At 55.1% G+C, this 27,800-nt stretch overlaps 1 protein-coding gene across 3 annotated transcripts; it reads left to right on the top strand.

Annotated features, from left to right (window-relative positions):
• Positions 1-215: 215 nt before the first annotated feature.
• Positions 216-26,457, top strand: PCSK9 (proprotein convertase subtilisin/kexin type 9). Of its 3 annotated transcripts, XM_017543987.2 has the most exons (13): positions 2,449-2,535; positions 6,042-6,105; positions 6,615-6,806; positions 9,261-9,384; positions 15,090-15,223; positions 15,447-15,588; positions 18,454-18,650; positions 19,768-19,951; positions 20,573-20,746; positions 21,043-21,191; positions 22,004-22,181; positions 23,095-23,276; positions 25,027-26,457. In XM_017543987.2, exons 3-13 carry the CDS (start codon positions 6,783-6,785, stop codon positions 25,240-25,242), a joined length of 1,704 nt encoding a protein of 567 aa, XP_017399476.1. In that variant the 5' UTR covers positions 2,449-2,535; positions 6,042-6,105; positions 6,615-6,782; the 3' UTR covers positions 25,243-26,457. The 3 variants fall into 3 exon arrangements, with proteins under 3 accessions (XP_017399475.1, XP_037599983.1, XP_017399476.1); XM_017543986.1 differs by lacking the exon at positions 6,042-6,105 and having other exon boundaries at positions 216-2,535; XM_037744055.1 differs by lacking the exons at positions 6,042-6,105; positions 23,095-23,276 and having other exon boundaries at positions 216-2,535; positions 25,027-25,267.
• Positions 26,458-27,800: the final 1,343 nt, after the last annotated feature.

The following is a 27,800-nucleotide window of genomic DNA, read 5'->3' on the forward strand; positions in this document are numbered from 1 at the left end:
GAACATCCACACGCAAAAATACCCCCTCCCTTGTGAAAAAGAGTATGCCCATTTAAAATGTTGAAATGTACACTCATACCAATGGTGGCTGCAGACTCCCAAGTTTCTGAGTTTGGAGAAGGTAGCTAGGGAGCGTAATAGTGAGTTCTGTCTATGCATTCAGGCTGTGAGGGGAAGGCCAGGGCTAGAAGAGCATTTTGAGGGACAGGAAAAGTGGCATTTTTGAGGGGGAAGCCTTGAGGATGCTTGCGGGGTGAAGGGAAAGAATGACACAGGAAGAGGGATTTGGAGATAGGAGAGGAGATGGTGGAGGGAGCTGATCCCTGCGGAGACCAGATTGGGGCAGAGGAGGAGCAGCTAAGTACAGGAGGATGGTCCCCTCTGCCCTGAAGGAGGAAGGCAGGAGGTGAAAAGGATGAGTATAGACCCAGAAAGCACTTGTGAGAGAGGGGAGGCCCCAGAAGAGGCATCTGACTTACCCTGATTGCTGGTCCCTCTCAAGGGTGAGTTGCTGGCCAGGGCGTAAGAGAAGGTGGGAGGAGGTGAAAGAACTCCTTTGGGTAACTTCTGGGAGGGGTAATGGCTGAGGGATGAAAGCCCTGCCAAGTGGCAGGAGGCCCCGCTGGGGCTGCCCCTTAAAGAGTGCAGTGGAGGATGTGGAATGAGAAGTGACTGCCCCTCTGGTTCCATCTGTCGCAGAGCCCAGGGTGCTTCCTTCCTCCCCCACCTCCCTCAGAACACACCCATTACATGCTGGACAGCGGCCCCCTTCCTGGGCCTGGGGACATCCGTGTCCCTCTGTGCACAGGCTTCACATCCTCTGGGTGCAAGGTAAGAATCCTTGGTAGGTGAGAAGCCAAGGTCCCAAAGGGGAGCAGCAGGGAAAGTTAACTCCCATCTATTCTTGCTCCAGGAGAAGGCCCTTGATGTGGAAGCTGCCACAAGCAGCAAATACAACTCCAGTCACAGGCAGCGGGAAGGAGAGCCACCTCTGCCACCGCTGTCCACAAACCATGAGCTCCTACTCTGTGCTGTGATGGTGGGCTCAGTGGGGATAGCTCTGACCTTACCTCATGGAGTCACTGCCAACTCCTTGGCTGCACAGTCTTTGTGCACTGGCTCTCTGGAGTGTGGTCTTTGCAAACAAAGTGGAAAGGGTACCAACTTTGGACTCCAGCACCTAGATTCAGAGCAGGTCATTTCACTCAGAATCTGCTGTGCAGCTGCAAGGGAGAATCATAAAGGCTACTTTGTTTCTTCCCAGTATTAACAACCCTTCCAGAAAGAGCAAGCCTCATGTCATGCCACATGTACAATCTGAGGCCAGGGGCTCTCTTTCCCCTTTTCATCCTCCTGTCTGGTACACAATAGGTGTTTACTGGATGGCTGTCCAGTTGACTTCTTTAACATAATGTGTAAAAGGAATCTTTGCAAATTGAATCTTCTGAAACACTGAGCTTGTGCCTGCCATGGAATTCTGAATGTACCTATATGACGTCTTTGCAAACTTAAAACCTGAATCTTTGCAATATAAATCCCTTGAAATGCATGTAGGCTGGACATCAAAAGCAAGCAGTATCTTCAAGGAACAGCTAGTTGGTAAGGTCAGTGTGCAGGATGCATAAAGGGCAGAGGTCGGAGGGGATCCAGGCTAAGTTTAGAAGGCTACCAGGCAGGTTAAGGCCAATGGAAAGAATTCAGTAGGGAGTGAGGAGCCCACAGTAGGATTGATTCAGAAGGCTTATTGGTCCGCAGGCGACAAGAAGGACCCAGGAAACACTGAAAAGGTGGGCCCAGCAGAACTCCCACGCAGGGTGAGAGGCGGGAGAGAAGGTGCCTCCAGAGCGCCGGCCGCCTTCCACCCAGTTAGGATTTGGGAATTTTTTTCTTCCCTCTGCGCGTGATCTGACGCTGTTTGGGGAGGGCGAGGCCGAAACCTGATCCTCCAGTCCGGGGGTTCCGTTAATGTTTAATCAGATAGGATCGTCCGATGGGGCTCTGGTGGCGTGATCTCCGCGCCCCAGGCTTCAAGCACCCACACCCTAGGTTTCTGCAGTGGCGTCGAGGCGAGCAGGGATGCAGGTGGGTGTAGCCGCTCAGTTCAGGGTCTGAGCCTGGAGGAGTGAGCCAGGCAGTGAGACTGTCTTGGGCCGGGACGCGTCGTTGCAGCGCACAGCTCCAAGCCAGGACGTCGCGCGCCCCTTCGCACGCCCTGCCCCTGAACTACAGCTTCTGCACAGTCGTCCCCGCCGCAAGGCACAAGGCGCCGCGGGCGTGGATCGCGCACAGCTTCTAGGTCTCCTTGCCAGGACTGCAACCACTCCTTTGGCCCTGATGGGCACCGTCAGCTCCAGGCGGCTGTGGTGGCCGCTGCCACTGCTGCTGCTGCTGCTCCTGGGCCCCGCAGGCGCCAGTGCGCAGGAGGACGACGACGGTGACTACGAGGAGCTGGTGCTAGCCTTGCGCTCCGAGGAGGACGGCCTGGCCGATGCGCTCCAGCACGGAGCCACCGCCACCTTCCACCGCTGCGCCAAGGTGAGGGCTTAGAGGTGGGAGGCCAGGGCGAACCTGCAGCCGGGAAGGTGAGGTGCTGTTTCCTCTCGGGCCTCAGTTTCCCCCCATGTAAGAGAGGGAGTGGAGAGCAGGTCTCCGAGGGCTCTTTGCTTGCCACGATCTTTGGGACTGCAGGCAAGGCTGCGGGGGAGGACGGGTCGTGGTGGAGAGAGGGGACAGTCGGCTCGTTGGGGACGCGCTTGGGCGTGCGGCTGTGCGAATCAGTGGGAAGGTTCGCGGGGGTGGGAAACTGGGAGGCCGAGAGAGGGCTAGCAGAGCACTGCCAGGATCTCCTGCCCAGATTTCACTTTCCACCCCGCAGCGGCACAGGTGGGTGAAGGAGTTAATGCCTGGAACGCACTGGGAACGGCACCGGGCGCAGAGGAAGCAGGCTTGCCATTATTGTGGGTTCTGATTTGGTTTGGTTAAACATGGGCGATGGAGGGTGAAGGGCCTGTAGCCAAGACAGGGGCGGGGTGGGAGGGACGACAGACGCTGGGAGCGCGAGGCAATTTCTTTATGGACCCAGAACTCATGCTCTAAGAGTCCATCTGTTTCAGCTGAAGAAAAGAACCAGCTGAAGGGCCAGGGGAGAAGGGGCGGAGTTATTCTCGAGGCCCATTGGTGTCCTTTAGAACTCAGGCAGGGAAGGACCCTTGGTGCTCTGGGGCCAGAGGTGGCACGCACGCCTGGTGTTGGGACCCCGGAGCTGAGCCCCACCCCCGCTGGCTGGCTGGCTGCAGACGGCGGGGGCAAGTTTGCTTAATAACTCTGCCTGCAGCAGGCCCTCGGGCTCTGGGAAGCTTCTTCCCGGGGCCGGGCCGCTAGTTTTTTTCCAAGTGTTACCAGCCCAGGACTTGGCTGAGGTCCTGTGTCTCCCAGCTTAGAGTCAGATCTGGGCCTGAATACTGCCTTCCTCTCACTAGCTCACTAGCTGTGGTGCTTGACAAGTCACCTAACCTTGAGCTCCATTGCCTGATCTTTAAAAGGGAGGTGACAATCCTCCCTAAGGGTTCAGTGGCAGCAGGTGGGGAGATGAGGGAAAGTTCTGTTGACCCCGAGTGACCTCATGATGCAAGCCCAGGGAGGGATTACTTGCAGTTTTATCCCTGTCTGCGGTGTGACCTGTTGGTGACATCGTCTCCAAATCGCAGCTCCTGGGGCAGAGGGGCAAATTCTGCCATTCACAGCTGCCGGCCCACGCTCCTGTCTGAGTGTGCTGAGTGGCAGAATGGCGTGCCCTTACTCAGCTCAGTATAATTCTCTTCCTTGTTCCCTGAGCCTTTGACCTTCTAGAGGGAGGTTGTGGGGTTGTGGTCAGGATAAGAAAGGACATGTCAAATTACCACTGCTCCAAAAAGCCTGTTCTGGAAGTAGCGAGTACCCCATCCTGAGAGGTGAGTAGGCAGAGGCTGCATGACCACCTGAACCAAGCCCCTGGGCATGTTTCTTCTCTGGTGGAAATTTGGAACACACACCTCCTCAAGTTGATTTATTCATTCATTCAATGGATATTTCGTGGGACTCAAATTTAGAATGAAAATGTTTTTTTGGCAAGCAGAAAAGGATTTTTAGACCAATCCTTTTCCTTTAGTCATGAGAAATTAAGGCCCAGAGAAAGGAGGTGCATCCCGAGTGCATTAGAACTGGGTTTTCAGAACTCACATTCCACTGCACAGTGTAGTCTCCCAATTCATTCAATTTTTATTTAGCAAAAGGCATTTTAGAAGGGTCTTTGAAGCATTGGTAGGAGTGTAGCAATGACAGTCTCAGGAGAATTTTATTCTAAGAGTAGGAGGTACCAGGAACAAAGGTACAGAGCTGGGAAAACCAGAGGTGGAGGATAAGGAGCACGCGCCACAGTTCTTTTTCTTTTTTTTTTTTTTTTGAGATGGAGTTTCCCTCTTGTTGCCCAGGTTGGAGTGCAATGGCATGGTCTCAGCTTATTGCAACCTCTGCCCCCTGGGTTCAAGTGATTCTCCTGACTCAGCCTCCCAAAAAGCTGGCATTACAGGTACCTGCCACCACGCCTGGCTAATTTTTGTATTTTTAGTAGAGATGGGGTTTCAGCATGTTGGGCAGGCCAGTCTCAAACTCCTGACCTTAGGTGATCTGCCCACCTCGGCTTCCCAAAGTGCTGGGATTATAGGTGTGAGCCACCGCACCCAGCCTCCCCAGGTCTTTATCCGTCTTCTGAAATGTAAAATGTTCTGAAAACCAAAAGGTTTTTTTGTGATTTATTTGATGGTAGCACCTGACATGAACTGACATGAGGTTATTTTTAATCCATTTGTGTGCATATGCATATTCATATATTTTGCTGCATAGATTACAGTATGCAGCTCCAGATTCCTCCAAGAAGACTCTCTGATTGCCCATTACTGCCTTTCTAAAATCCAAAGAAGTCTGAGGTTCAAAGCTGATTTGGCCCTAAGGCTTTGGGCAAAGGGGGTGGACTCTGTTCTACTCTGACTGGCATCCAAGATGCATATATACAGAGATGTGGGTGATGAGGCTGCAAAGGTGGGCTGAGGTAGCGGCCCAGGAGGAGCATGGAGTTTGGATTCGATCCATTAGGCGGTGGGCAGCCAGTTCTTTCTTCCTATTCTTGAGCAGGTGTGTCTGCTTGAAAGCAGTTGGAGCAGACAAGGGCTAAAACCAAACAAGTCATCTGCAGACAGTGGCTGCTACAGTTTTTTTTGTCCCCTCCAAATCTCATGTGGAAATCTGCTCCCCAGTGTTGGAAGTGGGGCCTAATGGGAGATGTCTGGGTCGTGGGGGAGGAACTCCCATGAAAGGCTTGGTGCCATCCTTGTGATAACGAGTAAGTTCTCCCTCTTATTTCCCTTGAAGGTTGATTATTAAAAAGAGCTTGGCACCTCCCCCACTTCTCTCTTGCTTCTTCTCTTGCCATATGATTGATCTCCACACATGCACGTTCCCCTTCACCTTCTGCCATCAGTGGAAGCAGCTTGAGGCCCTCACCAGAAGCAGATGCTGGTGCCATGCTTCCTGGAGATGGAAGAACCAGGAGCTGGACAAATCCCTTTTCCTTATAAATTACCCACCTTCGGGTATTCCTTTATATAGCAACACAAGAGAACTAAGACAGTGGCCCTGACTACTCTCTCTTTAAGAAGTGTTGCCACCAGATGCAGTGGCTCATACCTGTAATCCCTGCACTTTGGGAGGCTGAGGCGAGCGGATCACCTGAGGTGGGGAGTTCAAGACCAGCCTGACCAACGTGGAGAAACCCTGTTTCTACCAAAAATACAAAATTAGCTGGGCATGGTGGCGCACTCCTGTAATCCCAGCTGCTCAGGAGGCTGAGACAGGAGAATCGCTTGAACCTGGGAGGTAGAGGTTGTGATAAGCCAAGATTGCGCCATTGCACTCCAGCCTGGGTGACAAGAGGGAAACATCGTCTCAAAAAAAAAAAGAAGTGTTGCCTTTGCTCACTTAGTCATCCCTTCTGCCTGCATTTCTAGAGCATTCAGCTGGGAGATTTATACTACCGTCACTCCTGACCTTCCCAGCAGGCCTATGTCATAGGTACTACAGTCTCTACAATACCGCGGAGCTATGCGAGGCTCAGAGAGGTTGAGTGACTTACTCATGGCCGCACAGCCAGTAAATATTGGAGCTGGAATGCAGGTCCACAGTTTCCTGGCTTCCAAGCCCATGAGTTTCTCCCTCAATTTATTCCAATTGGGGCATGGGGGAGGGGGTGGCCTTTGGGCAGGGCCTCCAGGGGTGGCCAGGCCCATAGAGAGCTGGGTGCAGGTACAGAGGAGAACCTGGTTTCCAGTGTGGCTCATGGTTCCCATTTTTGCCTGACTGCCACATTTGGAAGTGTTCTATAACTATGTGAATAATAATAGTTGGCCTATATGAGTTTTTAAATCTGCTTTTTGGTCTGCATTTGGTAACTTCATCATTTCCTATACTCTGTGGTGTCTCTTTCGCTGTAATTCTAACTTGTAAGCAGGGGTGAGATAAAGTCCATGTAGGGTTTGCTAGGTTTCTTCCATATCATCGTGTTCCTCCTTGCATGGGGTCAGGACCCCTGGAGGCTGCCCGGCACCTATGTGGTGGTGCTGAAGGAAGAGACCCACCGCTCGCAGACAGAGCGCACCGCCCGCCGCCTGCAGGCCCAAGCTGCCCGCCGGGGATACCTCATCAAGCTCCTGCATGTCTTCCACGACCTTCTTCCTGGCTTCCTGGTGAAGATGAGCCGCGACCTGCTGGAGCTGGTGAGCCACCCTTTTTGGGAATGGCACTTCCCGATAGGGTTGGTCCACTGCATATATGCTGGGGACTGTGCTTAGTAGGCCCATTGCTGAAAATCAGAAGGGGACAGCAAGTATGAATTGAGCACTTACTGGGTACCAAGCACAGCAACTACTGGCTTTCTGTATAGAATGCCCTTTAAGCCTGGCCGTGCCCCAGTGTTATGTCCATCTTCATTTGAAAGATGAGGAGACCAAAGTTCAGAAGGGACCACACAGATGGCTAGGGGTAGAGCCTGGATCAAACCTAGTGGTCTGCCTGCCAGCCATTTTTGTGCCAATGCATCTGCTGCCTATGGGAATCCATAGGGACAGGCCCTGGGATGTACAATGGAGCCTGAGTCATTTGATAAAAAAGCGTGACTCAAGGGTCCAAAATTTCATTGAAGTTGCTCCTATCCAGCGTAAAGTTCCTTCTCTAGGACAGGGTGGCTCTCCTCCCTCCTGGATGTCACATCTTTGGTGGAAGGGCAGAAAGGGGACTGGGTATTCTCACCCTGGCCCTAGTGCTTCAAATCTTAAAAAAAGCTTTCTTGGTTTTGTTTCTGCCCCACCTTCTAGCCCACCCCTTTCCCTGGCCTCTCGATGAGAACATGTATCATTTTCACACTGATTCTCCACATGGTGGCGGTGGGTGCTTCTCAGCCTCCTGTAGACAGTGGGGCCCAGGCTCTTGTCCAAGGTCACACAGCATGATGGGCAGGTCAGAGTCTGGACCTGGGTCTTCTAGCTGCAATGCGCTGCTGCCCCATGGGTAATCAACTCAGCATCCAGTGGCTGAACATCTACCGCATACCAAGGCCTGTGGGGCCATGACAGGGATTGACAGGATCCCTGCCTTGGGAACCTGGAGCCCAAGCAGAGGAGGCTGACAAGTCAATGCCTTCCAACAGTCTACTCGACACATATTTCCCAAGCACCTGCTGTGTGCTGCAGAGGCGAATGTGACACAGCCCAGGCCTTTCCCTTGAGCTTACAGTTCAGAAGGAGAGACTGACCAGTGGCTGCCAGTACCGCTGGCTATGGGACAATGTGCTCAGCACTGGGGAGGGGTGAAGAAGGTGCCCGCATAGCACCAGATGACAGGCACAAGCCACACAGGCCAGGGCAGCTGCTCAGAGGAGAGGAGGCTGAGCAGAAGGCTGCAGACATTTGCCATCGAGAGCCAGGCTTCAAGCTGGGCATCATACCAGCCTGGTTCGAGTCCCACCCAGCCCCTTATTGGTTTGTCTAACCCTGGGCAAATGCCTTCACCTCTCTGAGCCTCATTCCCCTATCTGTAAATCAGGCATAATAATGGGAACATTCTTTTAAGGACTAAATGAGATCGTGAAGCATTCAGCAGATGCTAGGTACTCACTGAAGTGTGGGCAGGTTAAGAAGCCTCTGGGGATAGCAAGGCATCCAGGGACCAGTTATGGCAGGAAGCTGTTACCACCTAGGTCTGAAGGGTAGGAGCGGGAATAGTTTTCCCTCTGCCCAGCTGGAGCTGGTGGCATGGAGAGGCTGCCCATGGGGAGTCACCTGAGGGTTCAGCACTGCCAAGTGCAGGGAGTCGGGCGGCAGGGAGGGAGAGGGGCAGATGCACACTTTTTTTTTTTAAGACAGTCTCTGTCACCCAGGCTGGAGTGCAATGGCACAATATCAGCTCACTGCAACCTCTGCCTCCCAGGTTCAAGTGAATCTCATGCCTCAGGCTCCCGTGTAGCTGGGATTACAGGCATGCACCACCATGACAGACTAATTTTTGTATTTTTAGTAGAGATGGGGTTTCACCATGTTGGTCAGACTGGTCTCAAACTCTTGACCTCAGGTGATCTGTCTGCCTTGGTCTCCCAAAGTTCTGGGATTATAGGTTTGAGTCATTACTCCCTGTCAGAGATGCACTCTTGTCCCTTCAACTCCTGCTGGTGCCTCCCATTGGCTGAGCCCAACTGGAAGCTGTGCAAGGGAGCTGGTGCTGCAGTTTGCACTGAGCAGGCAGGAGAAGGATGGGAATAGACTGGAGGACAGACAGAATTGCCAGTGCTGTTATGTCATGATTGAGGCATGGAGTCCAGGGCCTGAGCTTCGCTCCATGTCCATCCTGCCCAGAGCCTTGGCACACCCTGGCTCCCAGACGAGATGTCAAGTTCAGAATCCTCTAAAAGGAATCCTCTGTGCCAGGCTGCATTGCAGAGATATGGGAGTGCTGGGTTCCCAGCCTGAGCAAGGAGTGAGAAAACTCCAGCTTCCAGTCTGTCCTCCAGGTCACCAGGAGGGAGTCAGGGACAAGGTCTGAGGTCTGCTGGGACAAGGTGGGAGGCTGCTGGGCTGAGATGTGGGGACAGGTTTAATCAGGTGAGGCTGGGCTGTGGCTGTGTTTGCTGCTGTCCCAATGGCTTAAGCAGAGGCCCCCGGACTCTCTGGCTTCTGCAGGCCCTGAGGTTGCCCCATGTCTACTACATCGAGGAGGACTCTTCTGTCTTTGCCCAGAGCATCCCATGGAACCTGGAGCGGATTACCCCTGCGCGGTACCGGGCAGATGAATACCAGCCTCCCAGTAAGACCCCCTCTGTGTCTTCCCTCCCCATCTAAGCTGAATTTGTTTGCTCTGCTCTGGCCTCGCCTCCCTGCCGGTGGTTTCCACCTCTCAAGGGCTCTGGGACTCAGCACCTCCACTGACCCCTTTTTTCCTGTCCCATCCCCAACCTCTGCAGCCCACACTGCCTGCCTTCCTTCTGCTCCACAAACGCGAAAGTCTTTCCTTAAATGATCCTCTCTTCCTCCCTCCTTCTTGTTTTCCTCTTCTCTCCATTCGGAATGGCCCAGCAGGCTCCACTCACCTTGGGGAGAGGGTTAATCTGATGCTGACTCTTCCTAGAGCCCCCAGGTCTCCAGAACTCCCAGTGCCCTGCAGACTGGACCAGACCCTAAAGGGATAGACGCAGCCCGGTCTGGGGGCCCTGCCTAGCTTCCTACTGTGCTGCTCCACCTGCCTCCAGCTCCATTAGGCTTTGTGGGGCTCCCTGCACGGGCCACTTTGTGTCTTCCCTCTAGGCCTTCCCTTCCACTCTTCCCTCTGCCTGGTGTAGCCTGGCTATGGCGGGGAGAGAGGAGGAGAGGCCAAGGAAAATGGTCTGCATTCTAGCAGGGCCTTGCAGGTGGCAATTATTTAGTCGGGGAAGACTCTAGATGCACCTGGTCTGAGGAGAGGATGAAGGGTTCTCACCGGACTGTGTTAAGTTTGAGGTGCCATGGTGTGCGGTCTGGAGCTCAGTGCAGAGACGATGCAATGTGGTGAGTCCATGCAACATGGGGCCAGGACGCAGAGCTTGGGGTGAACTCAGCTTCCACCCCTTACTGGTTCTTGTGGGGTCTTGGGAAGCCACTTGCTTCTATGAGCCTCACCTTCCTCATCTGTAAAATGGGCATATAACCCTGTCCCTGTCCTCACAGGTTACTGTGAGACTCCAATGAGGTGAAGGATGTGCAAATGCTTTTGGAATTGACAAGTTGGGGGGCTTCTGAGTTGCTGCCATGGCGACGATCAGAGCTGGTGGGCAGGGTGTGGAGATAGGGTGTGTGTGGGGGACATCTTCTGGCAAGGGTGTCAGCAGCGGAGGTGAGGGGCCTGGCTGGTTGTGTGTGCTGACCTGGCCTGGGCTGCCTGTGGCTAAGGAGAGGACAGGCTCCTGTGTAGCAAGAGCCTGTTCCTTTCCAACCAGGCCAGACCTCTTCAGTGGAATCCTGGAGCCCCTGAACTTCACATCAGTGCCCCAGGGACCTCCCGGAGCAGGCTAATATCAGAGACTGAGAGGGACACTGGCAGAGGGTCACGGAGACCCTGGTCCCAGCAGAAGAGCAAGAAGATCTTGCCCCCCAGGTTAGCTTCCTAGCACTGCTGTGACAAAGTACCACACCCTCAGCTGGAACAAGACGATTCTCTGCAGTCCTGGGGGACAAAAGCCTGTCTCAACTGCGGTGGGCCCACATTCTCCCTAGGGGCTCCAGGGGAGCAGCTTCTCTTGTCTCTTCCATCTCCCAATGGCTGCAGCACTCCCATCTCAGCGTGTCTTCACACAGCCTTCTCTGGGCCTCCCTCCTCTTCACGGTCTCTTAAGGACTTGTTGGATTTCGGGTCCACTGGATGATGCTGATCTCATGTGGAGAAACTTAAGCACAGCTGCAAGGACCCTTTTTCCAAATCAGGTCACAGCCACGGGTTGTAGGGGTTCAGATGTGAGCATCTCTCTTTGGCAGCCACCGTTCCCTCCTCTCCCTTGGGCCAGAAGCAGATACGGGGTCCTTTCCTCCCCCTAGGATGCCCATGGATTACCCCCTCCCCACTTCCCCCGAGTGGCTGTGGGAAGTGGCAGGAATGGCAGCAGGGGTGTGGAACCCCTTCTGGGGTCACATCAAGGTTTTGACTAGAAGAAGTCCTCCCGGAGCTGCTGGGCTGGCGTGGGGCAGGCTGGCTGGGTGGAGCAGCAGCCTCTTCACGCACAGGGAGGCCACGAGCATGGGCGCTGGGGCTGGCAGCTGCCCTCAGACCCAGACCCTGCACTCTTAACTGTGTGACCTTGCATATGTCACTCACCCTCTCTGAGCCTCAGGTTCCTCTGCAAAAGGGAGGTAATGATAACCCTCACCTGGGGGCTGTTTAGAGGGTGAAATGAGTTATTGCTGTAGCACGCAATCAAGTATTGAGTGAGGTGCTGTGATTTTAGCCCTGCTTTCTTTTTTCTCACCATTCAACAATAATGTCTTGAGCACCCACTGTGCGCTAGGCACCATACTAGGTGCTGGGGATACAAAGGTGAATGTGGGGGATGTGGTCTCTGTCCCCAGCAGTGTATCCAGATCAGTCCATTCCTTAAACAAATACTACTTGGCACAAATTAGTTCTGGTTGGGCTGAGAGCTCTGAAGGAGTGCCGGCAGCTGCGGGCATGTGTAACTGGCAGAGGGATCAGGAAGGCTTCCTGGAGGAAGTGCTATTCCAGCCAAGACCTGCGGGGGCATTATTAACCAGGCAAAGGGGACAGTGTCCCAGCAGAAGAATGAACAAGGACAGGAACTGTGCAGAGGGAACTGAGGCAGGTGAGACCAGCAGGGCCTGGGTGGCCTCCAGGGCAGATGTGAAAGGAAGAACTCGGCCACAGTCTGAGCTTCTTAGGCATGGCAGGGCTGCCGGGTGAGAGGGGATGAGCTCCCTGCTCTGGAGGTATGGAAGCAGGACTGGGCTCCCACCTGCCAGAGGCCACAGAGCTTTCTGTAGCAAGCCAGAGGCTGGAAGAGGCCACTCCAAGGCCTCTTTGCCCCTGAGAATGATGGCTCTTCTTGAGGCCACCTTGCCATGCTGTCACAGGGAACAGTAGCAGCCCCTGCCTCACACGGGGGGAGGTGATTGGAGGATGGAGGGGGACCTAGGAAACAGCCCGGGGGCCCTGTGTCCCATCCGAGCTGGGCCCCTTTCCAGCCTCTCACTGGAAGGAAGCCCAAGGAGGTTCCTGCAGGGGTCTTGGCTTTCGCTTTTGTTCCAGATGTGGAGGCCATGGTGGGGCCATGGGCCATGGGTGGGCGTTCCAGGCTTACAGCCTCTCTCCTGGCCGTGTCTTACCAAGAGCTGCCCCTTTGCCAGGCCCACCTGCCCTCTGCCGGCCATGCTTGCAGCCTCCTGACCCTGTCCCAGCAGGACAGCGGGCTGGTGTGGGGGGGCAGGAACCGCCTGCATTTAGAAGGGTGGGGCTGCCTCCCTGAGCTTCTACCTGAGCTGACGCAGCTGCAGCCTCAGCCTGTCCCCTCCTGACTTCCTGCTGTGGCCAGACATTGAGCAAAGGCCTTTGTACACCATGCCCTGGGGCTGGCCTTGCCATAACTGCTAAACAGTTGATAAATCCCAGGCCCAGGGATATGACTTCGCCATGGTCACATCATCTTGCAGCGGACCCCAGGTACAGCTCCTGGAGCAGAGGGCAGTCCCGAGCACAGGTGGGCCCAGAAAGGACTCTCACCTGGGCTGACGCAGCTGCAGCCTCAGCCTACTCCTCACCCACGACGAGGAGCATGGACTGGCAGCCTGCCCAGACGGCCTTCTGCTCCATGTGCATTCTGTGGCTTCTGTTCAGGGAGGGAAGCAGCCTCGGGGCTGTCTTCTAGATGAGCCTGTGTCCTGCAGGCTGTCTGCCAGTGTATCCAGTTGTCCCGTCAGCCTGGAAGCTCTGAGGGAGAACCTTGGGCTGCTTCCTGAGCACCTGTGTCCCCTGCAGCCAGCACGGGGCCTCTGACAGGAGCACACTGGCCATAGCTTATGGGCCTCTGCCCTCCTTGTCATGTCTGCCCCTTCGACATTCCACAGCCCAGCTCAATATCTAGTGGTTCCTCTAGGGGGACCAGCACCCTTTGGTCTCCGATGTCTTTGGGCGGGAGCTCACAGCACTCTCAGCCACCCCTTCCCAGCATAGTACCAGGCACTGGTAGATGCCCACTGATCAGTAAAAACTCCTAACACACTCAGAGAGCAAGGACTCTGCCTTATCCCGTGGCTTAAGAGGAGAGGTAGACTGCTGAGGACCTGCTCAGCATGCCATAGAAGTCACCAAAGTGCTCACAGGCACTGACCAGTGGAGCTTCCTGCCGAGAATGGAGGCTGTAGGGCAGGGTGGACAGTGTGTGTGCAGGCTGGGAAGTGACTGCCTTGCCCAGCCCTAATGGCATAGTGGGTGGATGGGAGGATGCAAGACTCGGGGCTGACCTTGCCTGAAGTTAGTGTGGGATCTCAGAGCAGCCACTGAATTGCTCTGTAGTGGGCCAAATAGCAGCCCCCACAGACCCACGCACCCAGACAGAGCCTGTGAGCCTGGCCTTATTTGGAGAAAAGGTCTTTGTAGATGTAATTGAGCATCTCAAGATGGCATCATCTGGATTCTCCAGTGGGCTGTAAGCCCAATGATGTGTCTTTATGAGAGAAAGGTGGAGGGAGATTTGAGACACACAGGTGAGGCCACGTGGAGACTGAAGTGGAGACTGGAGAAATGTGGCCACAAGCCAGGGAACACCAGCAGCCACCAGAAGCAGGAAGAGGTGACGCAGGGTTCTCCCCTGGAGCCTTCGCAGCTGAGTTTGGGAATTTGTTACCGAAGCCATGAGAAGTCAGTTCCCAGCCTGCACACGCCCTGGGCCTCCTGCACTTGCTCGCCTGTCTGGAGATGAGAATCTCTACTCTGCAGCATATTTGGAGGATCACTGCGGGGGCCACGGAGGTGCTGTTCAGATGGCACTTCAGAAGACTCAGGAGGACCCTGGGGCAGGAGCAGGTTGACTGACAGCCCACAGGGTTGCCCTCTGGTTCCACCCAAGGCCCTGCTTCTCCTGGTGGCAGGAGTTCCAGCGCCAGGCCATTTCCGCTGGCGCAGGACTCTGTGCCAGCAACCTGCCTCAAGTCTTCCTTTGGCCTGGTTGAGAGTTTCTGAGAACTGCGCTGAAGCAGAGGGGCTTCCTTCCTTGCTTCCCTTCCTCCTGCCTCCCCTCTCGGTCCAGCGGGCCGGACCTGCCTTGCGTCTGTGAGCTCTCGCTACGTCCTCCCAACCTTTGTCCTGCGCAGGCGACTCCCCCCATGGGTCTCTTGCAGCTTTTACCCCAGTGTCTGCTTCTTGGAGAATCCAAATGGATCCAATTAGGGGTGAGGAAGTGTGGGATAGGCTCTCGGTGACTGTTTTCTCTGAGGCTGTGACTCTTGCGAGGCGGAAGCAGCCCCTGGGAGCCCTCCCAGTGCCTTGTGCGGTGGAGAGCACTTGGACCTGGATCCAGGAGGCCAGCACTCACACATCCTGTCTGAGCGCAGCTTCCTCTCTCTAAAATGAGCTGGCCAGTTCAGGGGCCCAGACATCACTGTTAGTCTCCTTTTAGTCTTTAAATTTGTCTTTCTCTCAGGCTCAGTGAGTTGTGAAAGGCTGCAATAGGGGCTTGGTTTACTTGACACTATAATATTATTTTTTGAACCTTCATATTATTGTTGCATATTGACATTAATGTGAAGGAGCAGGATGACTTGGGTCCTTCCTGGCAGTGTCATTTGCCAGCTGGCGGCCTTGGACAGTTACCTGCCCTCTCTAGGCCTCCCTTTCCTTGTCTACGAAATACAGAATAGGTTGTAGCGTGTGAGGATTTTTTTGGAGGTTAAATGAGTGAATATATTTACTGTGCGTTACTATAAGGTTGACTTCACGCTCATTCCCTCTTCTCCCTTAAATGTCACCTTGGAAAGATGGAGGCAGCCTGGTAGAGGTGTACCTCCTAGACACCAGCATACAGAGCGGCCACCGGGAAATTGAGGGCAGGGTCATGGTCACTGACTTTGGGAGTGTGCCCGAGGAGGACGGGACCCGCTTCCACAGACAGGTAAGCACGGCCCTTCAACATGAGGGCTACCTCTGCCCTCATCCCCATCCTGGAGGTGGGTGGGGACTGCTCCCCAAGAGTGTTGCAGCTGTACTGCTGGGCTGCCCCCCTCCTCAGCTGTCACTGTCCCCTCCCTGACATCAGTTGTGGGAAGGGTGTCCATCCAGCCACCTGCTGATCTGTTATGGGATGGCGGGGGGTCTTCCTCATGTTGGTTGAGCAGGCCAGCAAGTGTGACAGCCACGGCACCCACCTGGCAGGGGTGGTCAGCGGCAGGGACGCTGGTGTGGCCAAGGGCGCCAGCCTACGCAGCCTACGCGTGCTCAACTGCCAAGGGAAGGGCACAGTCAGCAGCACCCTCATAGGTGAGTGATGGCCCCAGACAGTGCTGGTCTCTCTCCATCGTGGACCTGGCCTGGGAGGTGGCTTGGGCTGGGCCCAGGGAGAGCTAATGTCTCCTAACCAAGAATGCTGTGGCAGCCTCTGCTGCAGAGCCAGAGTGTCAGGGCTGGCAGGGTCCCCGGAGGCCACAAGTGTAGATGAAGAAACCCAGGCCCTGAGAGGGTCATGCAGGTAGCCAGGGAGTTCAGTCTTGACCCTGGGTCAGTGACCTTTCCACAATTCCACACTGCTCCACTTTTCAAATCTGGTGACGTCTTTATGTCTTTTGTGATGTTATCGTCCATGTAGAAACCCTTGAGGTGATCTAAGCAAACTTTTTCTATCTTCTGCTTACATACCTCTGAGACCAGGGGACTCACTCACTTGCATGACTGGGCCCTGCAGGTCACCCTGGCCAGGCGGACGTGTGGAGGAACTGGCAGAGGACTTTTTCTAGACTTTTGCAGGTGACTACATTTTGTCCACCTGGCAGGCCCTGTGTGAAGTCCAGCTGAGAGCTAGGACTCCAGGGGCCTGTGGACAGAGAAGAGGGAGGGTGCTGTCCCCTCCTGACTTCCTGCTGTGGCCAGACATTGAGCAAAGGCCTTTGTACACCATGTCCTGGGGCTGGCCTTGCCATAACTGCTAAACAGTTGATAAAACCAGTCCAGAGAGGGGAGGGGACGGCCCGGGGTCACACAGCTCAAGCTCGTGACCTCACTGGGCAAGGTGCTGGCTCTAGGCAGCAGCCTGACTTCCACTGCAAGCCCCAGGCCCCAGGGTCAAACACTGGAGCTGGCAGAGGCAGCCCACGGGACTGTTTGAAAGGCCGAGAAAGCCCAGGAGTCTGCCTTGTGCCTCACCAGTTCTGTCCTGAGACTTTCCTACAGAGTACAGGTTTTGACATTCAGTTTTAAAGGTAAGAATCAATAAGCTTCTGTCCCATCAGGTGACCCCTTGTACCTGTCCCACCCCTTTATTGACTGACCTCGGCTCAGGCAGGCCAGTTCCTGAAGGTCAGTGTGTGGAGGGAAGACCGCTCTTTCACAGAAAGGCTTCCCTAGGCCTGGTGCTCTGGCCGCTGGAGGACTTCCTGGAGAAGTCCCTTCTTTGGGGTCCCAGTCAGTGCAGGGGAAGCCCCTGTTGCTTTACCTGACAGGGGACAGGGACCCAGCAGTCACTATTGCATTCATTGCCACTGCCATTTCCTCCTCTGTAAGCAGGTGATTGTGTGTTGAGTCCGAGCAAAGAGATAAGCACACAGTAGGTGCTTAATAACTAGCAGCTGCAGGCCGGGCGTGGTGGCTCATGCCTGTAATCCCAGCACTTTGGGAGGCCGCGGTGGGCAGATTACCTGAGGTCAGGAGTTCGGGACCAGCCTGGCCAACATAATGAAACCTCGTCTCTACTAAAAGTACAAAAATTGGCTGGGCAGGGTGGTGGGCCCCTGTAATCCCAGTTACTTGAGAGGCTGAGGCAGGAGAATTGCTGGAAGGTGGGGGATGCAGTGAGCCGAGATCATGCCACTGCAATCCAGCCAGGGCAACAGATTGAGACTCCGTCTCATAAATACGTAAATAACTAGTAGCTGTAAATGTGGCTACTGTTCTTCATCTCCACACTGAGTGCCACTCCACTCCCTCCCTCTGTGGTGTGATGGGCCTCACTAGCTGTCTCCTAGGAGGGGCATGGCTGTGGGATTCCAACTCCCACCTTGGCCACAGCTCCTGGAGACATCTCAGAGGCCAGGATGCAGAAGGCTCCCACACCCCATTTGACGGGGGAGAAGCTGTCAGCTCCAGGTCCCCTTGCACATCAGGGCCAGAGCTGATTTAGGCCCCCAGTCTCCAGGCCACTGGGCCAGAGGTCACAGGCTGGCAAAGGGTTAGAACTGTCATTGGTGACAGTAGCATAAGGTAGACCATGGTCTGCACCAAAATGGGGCAGTAGAGTGCCACCGAGACCAGAGAACCACACCCTCAAGGGTAGGGAGTTATGGTATGGGGGCCCTGGGCGTGGAGGCTTTTAATTCTTCAGACAATCCTGGGAGCAGCTGTCACTGTTTCACAGAGGGTGGGGCCACACAGCTCGGGAGTGGCCAAGCAAGACTCTGTTTGAGTTTGTGTGGATCCAACACTTGCGGCCACGGTGGAGGGGCATCTGAGCCCGGTCTCAGAGACTCGCAGGGGGAAGTTGGGCAGGGCCCAGCTCACTCCTTCTCATTCCTCTGAGGTTCATCCTGTTTGCTGGAAAGGGATAATAAGGTTATTGTGAGGATCCCATAAATTCATATATTTAGACACTTAGAACAGAGCCAGGCACACAGAAGGGCCCGGGGTTGGTTAGTTTGATTGCTGGTGTAATGGCTAATATCTTCCAGTTTGTATTGACCAGGGTTCTGCAGAGAAACAGAACAGGTGGGATGTACATATTAAGAGTTTCAAGGAATTGGCTCATGTGACCGTGAGGGCTGGCAAGTCTGAAATCCGCAGGGCAGGCCAGGCAGGCTGGCAATTCCTGCAGAATTTGATGTTGCCCTATTGAGCCCTAAGGTAGTCCTGGGCAGAATTCCATCTTCTCTGGGAGACTTCAGTCCGTTCCCTTAAGGCCTTCAGTTGATTAGATGAGGCCCACCCACGTTATGGAGAGTAACCTGCCTTACTCAGTCTTCTGATTTAAATGTTGGTCACATCTAAAAAATATTTTCGCAGCTGAATTTCTACTGACTTTTGACCAAATATCAGGCCAAGTTGATCCACAAAATTAACTATCGCTCTGTGCCTGTAAGGGAGGGGCTGGGGAAGGGGAGCAAGTCTGCCCAGGGGGTGACCTTGGCTTTGTTCTCCCAGGCCTGGAGTTTATCTGGAAAAGCCAGCTGGTCCAGCCCGTGGGGCCGCTGGTGGTGCTGCTGCCCCTGGCGGGTGGGTACAGCCGGGTCCTCAACGCCGCCTGCCAGCGCGTGGCGAGGGCTGGGGTTGTGCTGGTCGCCGCTGCCGGCAACTTCCGGGATGATGCCTGCCTCTACTCCCCAGCCTCGGCTCCGGAGGTAGGTGCTGAGGCTGCTGTCCCAAGGCCGGGGGTGGAAGGAGTCGTCAGCGACCCCGCCATGCGGGAGGTTGAGGAGAAAGGGGCTGGACTCCCCATCATGCCAGAATCTGAACAGCAGCGGCCCAGCCACGCCCCCACGAAGCGGCGCCCACGTAGCCACGCCCCCACGTAACGGTGCCCACGCCCACGTAGCTACGCCCCCACGCCCCTCCTGAGCGCTCTCTGTCCTGAAGGTCTCCTGGTACCCGCCCCTTCCCCATCCCCATCTCCAGGCCCTGCGTCCTCTGCCCAATACTTTTAGGGCCTCCCCATTGTCCAGCTCCCTCCGTGGCTCCATGATTGACCACTTGAGCAAGGCTAATGAGAATGGGAGCAGTTGAGGGCTCAGACCTCTCACCCGAGGAACATCCAGAGCGTGTGCCGCATGCCCGGTGCAGTGTGGCTGCGGGGACACAGACACAGAGCCTCTGCCCTGAGGAGCTGGGGGGCAGTGACCGTTCCTCTTCTGACCACCACTCCCTGGGCACCTACTGTGTGTCCGGTTGTCAGGACATCGAGGGGAAGGAATCTTGTGCCACCAAGTATGGAATTTCAGATCTGTGTGTGCGCACTCATGTATGTGCACGTACTCATGTATGTGCACGTGTGTGTGCGCGTGTGCGTTGGGGGCGGGGATTGCGGAGGAGATGCTTACCTGACAGTGCAGCCTAGGCCCTCCCTGGCCTGTGAGAGGCTTCCCTGGCGGCTGAATTTAAAGGCATCAAGCAAACAAAGCCCATGACATCTTCTCTGCCTTGCTCTCTTAATTCCACCCCCAGTGGCACTTAGGACCACCTGATAAACCGAATAGCTTCCTGTTTGTTTACTGTCTCTCCCCCAGTAGAATGTAAACTCCACAGGGGCATTGGAAATGGTGCCTGGCTGTGGTAGGGACAGGGTGGGCAGGGGTGCCAGAATTCTGCCTGGGGAGTCAGATTTTCTTTAGGAGGGGACATTTGAATGGGACCTAAACAGCTGTACAGCAGGTGGCCAGCCCAGCTGGCAAGGCCTCAGTCTGCCCCTGCAACCCCTCTCTTGGGCTCCTGTCTCTGCCACCCAAATCCTCACCTTTCCAGGTCATCACAGTTGGGGCCACCAATGCCCAGGACCAGCCAGTGACCCTGGGGACTTTGGGGACCAACTTTGGCCGCTGTGTGGACCTCTTTGCCCCAGGGGAGGACATCATTGGTGCCTCCAGCGACTGTAGCACCTGCTTTGTGTCTCGGAGTGGGACATCACAGGCCGCTGCCCATGTGGCTGGTGAGTCACCCCACCACTGCCTCAGCCACTGTGATGCTAACAGCCCCTTTGGCAGTCAGGGTCTGTGCCGGGACCTCCTGTACCAGGCTCTGTGCAGGGGGACCAGAGATGAGGCAGGCCTCATCGTGCCTCAGTCTGATGAGGGAGGCAAGTGCACCAAGGGAACACGAGGTCAGGCCTGTATTAGAGGGAGCCCAGAGGAGGCACCTGCCCAGCCCGAGGGTCAGAGAAGGCTTCTTGGAGGAGGGACATTTGATCTGGAGCTTGATGGATGAATAGGAGTTCACCTGCCCACTAAGACAGCAACTACCAAGGCTTAGAGGTGTGAGAGGAGGCTGTCTTACCTTACTGAGTAAGGGACTGTAGGCGGCTTACCTTTGGGAAGAGAGCTTGTGTCTGTGTGTGTGCATGTGTGTTTGTGTGTGAGTGTGTGTGCACACGGGCAGGAGGGCCAGGCCACCTTAGGCAGGTAGACAGTCTACCTTCGGGAAGAGAGCTTGGTGTCTGTGTGTGTGCACGTGTGTTTGTGTGTATGTGTATGTGTACACACATGGGCAGGAGTCCCCTGCTGGGGCAGGTAGACAGTCTGCCTTCACCTTTCACCGTTCACCCCTTCACCAGGCATTGCAGCTATGATGCTGTCTGCTGAGCCGGAGCTCACCCTGGCCGAGTTGAGGCAGAGACTGATCCACTTCTCTGCCAAAGACGTCATCAATGAGGACTGGTTCCCTGAGGACCAGCGGGTACTGACCCCCAACCTGGTGGCCGCCCTGCCCCCCAGCACCCATGGGGCAGGTAAGCAGGATGGCAGGCTGGGCAAGTCCAAGCCGGAGCTTGGGAGGTGTGTGTGACCTTGACAGTCTCTCCCCTCTCCCTTGTCTGTGTGAGGAGGATGATACCACCTTAAATAGGATTAAATGAGAATGGGGCTCTGAAAGGGCTTTGCAATATTTTCATAGCATGTTTTTATAGAGACAGTTGAGTATGTTCTTTAAGCCCTCCTCTCAAATGAACTAAAGATTTTTCTAGAGTCCGTGGTGGAGCTCCCCTCACTCCCAGCACCCCCTCCTCACCCTAGGCCCTTTTTGCAGGTTGGCAGCTGTTTTGCAGGACTGTGTGGTCAGTGCACTCAGGGCCTACACGGATGGCCACAGCCATAGCCCGGTGTGCCCCAGATGAGGAGCTGCTGAGCTGCTCCAGTTTCTCCAGGAGTGGGAAGCGGCGGGGCGAGCGCATCGAGGTGAACTGCACCCCTCCTTCGTGTGTGTGTGTGTGTGTGTGTGTGTGTGCGCGTGCACACGCATGCGTGTTAGCACTGGGCCCTCAGAGACTCCATCCTCCAGACTCCAGCCCTTCTGTAAGCTTACAGGGCTGGCCAGGGCGGGAGTGGTACACTCCTCATCTCACATGGTTGGGGGCTGCTGGAGAGAGCCACGGGAGGAAGGGTTTCCTGGAGGCTGCAGGACAGTGCTGGATGGATTCTCAGTGTCCATCTGGGTGTGAGCATGGGGCAGGGCAGGGTGAGGGTCAGGGACCTGCTACTCTGGACTCAGCCATCTCACTCAGATGCTCCATGGTTCTGGGAGCTGAGAAATCTCAAACCAGTAAAAAAGGGGAATTGGTGTTGATGCTACGGGAAAGTGCACAGATGCCATCTGGCCAAAGCATTTTGGTGGAAGGGCAGTGCCCAGCCAGGAGAGTGAGGAGGGGCAGGCATTTCTGGCCTGGGAGATGGTGTCCCAGTGCTCATGTGAGAGGCAGAGGGGGTGGGGAGGAGCCGGCTGGGTCCTTGCTTTGGCCCCTTGTGTTTCCCTGTATATCTCCATTTTGAAATCACCCCATGTTTGGAAGAACTTTCGAGTATTCAGAGCTGCCGCTTGGCAGAACAGTCTACCCTGGGCAGGAACGATCTCCTTGTCCCCAGAAGGCTAGAAGCAGGGTCTGGCTGGCAGGGACACTGATGAGGGTGCTTGAGTTGATCCTGTCTAGTCTCTTCCTGTGTTTTCAAAGCCAATTCTAAAGTGGATTCCCATTTCTGTCTTTGACTCTCAGGCCCAAGGGGGCAGGCGGGTCTGCCTGGCCCACAACGCTTTTGGGGGCGAGGGTGTCTACGCCATTGCCAGGTGCTGCCTGCTACCCCAGGCCAACTGCAGCATCCACACAGCTCCACCAGCTGGGGCCGGCATGGGGACCCATGCCCACTGCCACCAGCAGGGCCACGTCCTCACAGGTAGGAGGCTGGGCCTGCCCGTGGGTGAGGAGGGTTCCCTGTCTCCTTATGTATCCACTGCCCTCGAGGCTTGGTCCTCACCAGTGTGATCAGTGAGACTTGAGCCTGACTTTCTATGGCATACTCTTGTCCTGCCACTTCCATGCCCTTTGACCCTGGGCAGGTGACCTTACTTCTCCTCATCTCAGCTTCCTCCTCCATAAGAGGGAAAAAGGTATTAGCTGCCTCATTGGGTTGCGAGGAGATGGGCAGCATCTAGGGCACTGGCCGGGAGCATGGCAGGTGCTTTGCCTAAGGTGATGCAGTGCAACAGAGGCGGCTCAGAGAGAGGCCCCAGGCTGGGCTGAAAGGAGGGCAGACCTTGGTTTAATTTCACTGCCACTCAATAGCTGTGTGACCTGGGCAAGTTACTTAACATCTCTGTGCCGCATTTTCCTCATCAGAGGAAATGATGGGTGCTAAGCACTTAGCTTAGTGCTGGGACAATATAAATTCTAGCTATCATTACTATTGTTGTCATCACCCATTGCTTTAACATTTAGTCTCTGGTATAGGCAACTATTGCCTGGGGAGGGGTTGGGGGGAGTTTGAGCATCTGAGGCCATAGATCCCCTGCCTTACTGCCTCCATCTCTGGGTGGAGAGATGATGTTTTCCCTGAGAAACTAAGGCTCAGAGAGGTTGAATGGCTCTCCCAAGGTCACACAGCTGGTCAGCAGTGGAGTTGAGAACACAGGAGTCCTGGTGCTCAGGCCAGCATCTCTTTTCTTCTTTGAGTTGTTTCTGGGTTTCGTAGCTCTTGCCTCAGACCTTAAAGAGAGACGGTCTGATGGGGATGGGCACTGGAGAAGAAGTGTCCCAGCATTTCAGTATCTGAGCTGGCCCTCCTCTGCCCCGGCCCTCCTCTGCCCCAGGCTGCAGCTCCCACTGGGAGGTAGAGGACCTTGGCACCCACAAGCCGCCTGTGCTGAGGCCAGGAGGTCAGCCCGACCAGTGCATGGGCCACAGGGGGGCCAGCACCCATGCTTCCTGCTGCCATGCCCCAGGTCTGGAATGCAAAGTCAAGGAGCATGGGCTCCCAGCCCCTCAGGAGCAGGTGAAGAGGCGCGTGGGGCTGGGTGGGTGGGGTGCGGCGGGGTGGTATGTGTCTGTCCTGTGCAGCTTCTCTATGTCAGTTTGTGCCACCACTGTGACAAGGTCATGCATCAGGGTGGCGGTTTGTGGGTAGATGCTGTGGGCAGCTTCGGCCATTGTGTGGACAGCACGTGTATGTGTTTGTGTGTGGCTGGGTCTGTTTTTGCTTTTGTCCAGATCAGTAAGGTTTGCTACCTGGGTATCCCACTCCACTTTGTGCAGAGATGGGGTCTCGCTATGTTGCCCAGGCTGTTCTCAAATTCCTGGGCTCAATTGATCTTCTGGCCTCAGCCTCCCCAAGGGTTGGGATTACAGGCATGAACTATTGCACCTAGCCTCACAGATCTATTTAACAAACCTGGGAGGTTCTCAGGGCCAGGAGCAGCACTGGGCTCTGAGGACACAGAGCTCTCAGCCATGACCCTGAGGGGGTGCCTGAGCTGCAGGCTGAAGGTTATTAGCTTGACCAGCAAGGCAAGAGAGGGCCCTGCCGAGATTAGTGAGGCACGTGCCAAGCCCTGGAATGTGAGAGCCAGGCCTTCTAGAAACTTGGGTGTGGACATGGCCAACGGTTGCTCTGTAACGCTCCTTTTTAAAAGCCAGTGGGAGCTTCTTAAAAGGCAGCCCTAAGGAGTCCACTCTTAAGTGAACTCAGACTGGGTTTTAAAATGCAAGTCTGTGTTCATTCAGGTCTGGATGGTGCATTCCTCGAGAGCAAAAGACAGTCTTGGTCTTGGATCCACTTGCCCTGTGTGCACTGAGGGCTGCTAGGTTCCAGGTGCTGGGGAGGGATACAGGCCGGACAGACATTTGTTCTTCCTCCTGGAGCATCCATTTTAGTGGGCGAGGACAGAAAACAAACCAGCCAATGATAGAATACTGAAAAGATGCTATGCAGGAAGGGAATGGCGTGGGGGTGAGGTCAGCAGAAGTCTTGCTGAGAAGGTGCAGGAAATGGGCATGAGGACAGGGCAGAGAACACGTTCCAGGCAGAGCAAAGGCCCTTGGAGGGGGATGTGCCTGGGGGTACCAGGAGGCCAGAGAGGTAGGAAGTTATGAGGTGGGGGGTGCCTCAGAGGGGACAGGGCCAAGTCAGGTGAGACTTGAGGGCCACACAGGGGTCTGGCCTAGGAGGAGTGTGATCTGGCCTGGATCTGAACATCTCACTGCGGCCCAGCTGCTGAGCTGAGAAGAGATGACCAGGGCCTTGTGCAGAAGCAGGGAGACTGGAGGGTCCAGGTGTGGGGGCGGGGCTCAGGCTGGGGCCGGAGATGTGGTGGATACTGGAGTCTGAAGGGAGCCTGCAGGCCTGGTGGGTGCATGTGGGTGGGAGAAGGGGAGGACGGCACCAAGGCTCGGGCCCCTGGACAGATGGAGTTGCCATTAAGTGGGATGGGGCAGGCTGTGGGGTCGTCAGTTTCAGAGGGAAGATGAGTTTGGCATTAGTATGGTAGGCATCTGTCTGTCTCTGCGCCCCCTCAAACCAGGCATGAAGCAGGAGCTCACGTTTGGTCAGTGAGGGTGCAGAACCGCTGAGGCAGGAGGTGTGGGCTGGAGATACGTGGTTGTGTCCCAAATGGGCCCTGAGCTGGCGAGGGCCGTCTATACTTCAGCCCCACAGCGAGATGTCGGGGCGGGAGAGAAATGAAGTCTGGGTGGGGTTCCCAGCCATGATGGACATGTGCTTTCTTCCTCTCCTTGGGCTCTGGCAGGTCACTGTGGCCTGCGAGGAGGGCTGGACCCTGACCGGCTGCAGTGCCCTCCCTGGGACCTCTCATGTCCTGGGGGCCTATGCCGTAGACGACACATGTGTGGTCAGGAGCCGGGACGTCAGCACCACAGGCAGCACCAGTGAAGAGGCCGTGGCAGCCGTTGCCATCTGCTGCCGGAGCCGGCACCTGGCGCAGGCCTCCCAGGAGCTCCAGTGACAGCCCCACCTCAGTACGGGTGCCTGGGGAGGGTCAGGGGCTGAGATTTCAAATGGTTCCGACTTGCCCCTACCTCAGCCTTCCATGGCCTGGCCCGAGGGGGCGGGGATACTTACACCTTCCTGGAGCTGCTGGCCTGGCCCTTGTGTGGGGCAGGCCCCTTGCCTGGAACTCACTCATTCTGGATGCCCCCTCCTCTGGTGGAGGTGCCAGGAAGCTTCTTCCCTCGCTGTGGAGCATTTCACCATTGAAACGGTGGAGCTGTGCTCAGGTTCTGCTAGCTGCTCCCAACATGCCGACGCCTGTGGGCAGAATGACTTTTATTGAACTCTTGTTCCGTGCCAGGCATTCAATCCTCCAGTCTCCACCAAGAAGGCAGGATTCTTCCCATGGGAAGGGGAGGAGGTGGTAGGGGCTGCAGGGACAAGCATTGTTGGGAGGTGAGTGCTCACTGTGGGGAAGCCCCTTAGGGCTCCCTGATTAATGGAGGCTCAGCTTTCTGGATGGCATCTACCCAGAGGCTGGCGACTGACGTGTCCCTGGTGGTCATGGACTGTGCCTTGGTTTCCTGAGCCACCCTTACTCTGTTCTGTGCCAGCTTGTGCTAATACCCAAGGGGTGGCCTGCAGGGAGCCATCACCTCGACTGACTCCGCAGTGTGTAGTGGTGCACGTGCCGTCTCAGCCAACCCGCTCCACTACCCGGCAGAGTACACATTTGCACCCCCACTTTAGAGAGGAAGAAACCTGGAACCAGAGGGGGCATGCCTGCCAAGCACACAGCCAGGAAGTGAGCTGGAAAACCCAGACTGCGCTGGCTCTGAAGCCAAGCCTCTTCTTACTTTACCTGGCTGGGCACCTCATTTTTACAGGTAACAGTGAGGCTGGGAAGGGGAACGCACACCAGGAAGCTCGGCGAGTGATGCCTGCAGGCACGGCACTTTTCCCGTTATCACCTCGACCTGATTCACTGTGGCCTGGTGGAGAAGCTTCTGAGGGATGGGGCGGGCGGAGAGGGACAATGGTCCCTCCTTGAGCACCAGCCCCCCCAGGCAGGCAGACATTCATCTTTTGGGCCTGTCCTCTCTGTTGCCATTTTACAGCCAGCTTTTCTAGACCTGTTTTGCTTTTGTAACTTGAAGATATTTATTCTGGGTTTTGTAGCATTTTTATTACTATGGTGACTTTTTAAAATAAAAAACCAACTTTGTCCTGACTCTTGCTTAGACTTGACTGCCTAGGGTGATGGCTTGCTTATATTAGGACCTGTGTAAGTTTGTTAAATTGTTGAGTAAGCCAAATATTTGAAGAGTACTTGTATCTTGAGTGTAAGTATTTGACAAATACTGGTGATGCGTTTATTCCTACGCCTGTCCTGGGAGTGAAATGAATGTCCTCCTGCAGCTCCCCTGACCACCCTGGCAGTTGAAGTGCCTCCTCCTTGCTGATGGGTGCCCTACAGCACGCTAGATGCTCTGTTGTCCTGATCTCCCAATGCCGTTTTCATTCTTTTCTCCCCAGTACCTGGCACAAAGCCTGACCCAGAGTATTTATGGAATAAGTTAGTGCCAGATGCTTCTGTAATGAGCCAGTGCTACGTCCATGGCCATTTTTCATGATTTCCAATTCACAACAGTCTCAGGCCGAGTGCAGTAGCTCACACCTGTAAATCCTGGTACTTTGGGAGGCTGAGGCAGGAGGATTGCTTGGGTTTAGGGGTTCGACTCTGGGCAACAGTGAGACCCCAGCTCTATAAAAAATTATAAAAAATTAACTGGGTGTGGTAACACATGCCTGTGGTCCCAGCTACTCAGGAGGCTGTGGGAGGCTTGCTTGAGCTGGGAGGCTGAGAGTGCAATGAGTCATAATTGCATCACTGCACTGAAGGCTGGGTTATAGAGTGCATAATGATCCCATTCAATGTGGGACCTCCCGGCCCTCCACTCTAAGGCTAGTGAGCACAGCTGTCTGAAGCAAATTCTATGTCTACACTGCCCATGTCATCAGGAATCTCTGGCAAAAATTCTCCCAGATTACATTTTCGGACAATTCAGTGTCTTATATGGAAAGCATTCAAGAGTTGACAGATGGCAATGGCTCGAACACCCTAACTATGTATCTCTGCCCATTGGAACCTCTGCCTGTTGTGCAGCCCTGGACTCTCACTCTCCTTCCCTCCCCAGGATCAAGTGTTAGCTGGTTAGAAATCCACACCGACAGGCCTATGACGTTGTAACAACTTGATTCTTGCAGAGGGTTGGCAGATGGTCACCAGGAGTGGGGGAGGAAGGGACGTGACTTGCAGGAAGAGGAAGATCTGGACTAGCAAATAGGGAAGGGAACCGATGTGAGCAACGCTGGACACTAGGACCGGGATGGAGACCTGTGCAATCTAGCAAGAAGCCCAGCATGATCAGTGACACAAATCTATGCTGGGGACCACTTGGGAGAACGGAAAGCTTTGGTGGAGATGAATGTAGACCATCAATCTAAGTTCAGCGTCCTCCTCTAAGCTTTGCAGATGAATCCTAAAACAGCCTCTCCAGACGAAAGAACAGC

This window comes from Cebus imitator, unplaced genomic scaffold (assembly GCF_001604975.1).
Source record: "Cebus imitator isolate Cc_AM_T3 unplaced genomic scaffold, Cebus_imitator-1.0 Scaffold163, whole genome shotgun sequence".
In the NCBI taxonomy this organism is placed as follows: domain Eukaryota; kingdom Metazoa; phylum Chordata; class Mammalia; order Primates; family Cebidae; genus Cebus; species Cebus imitator.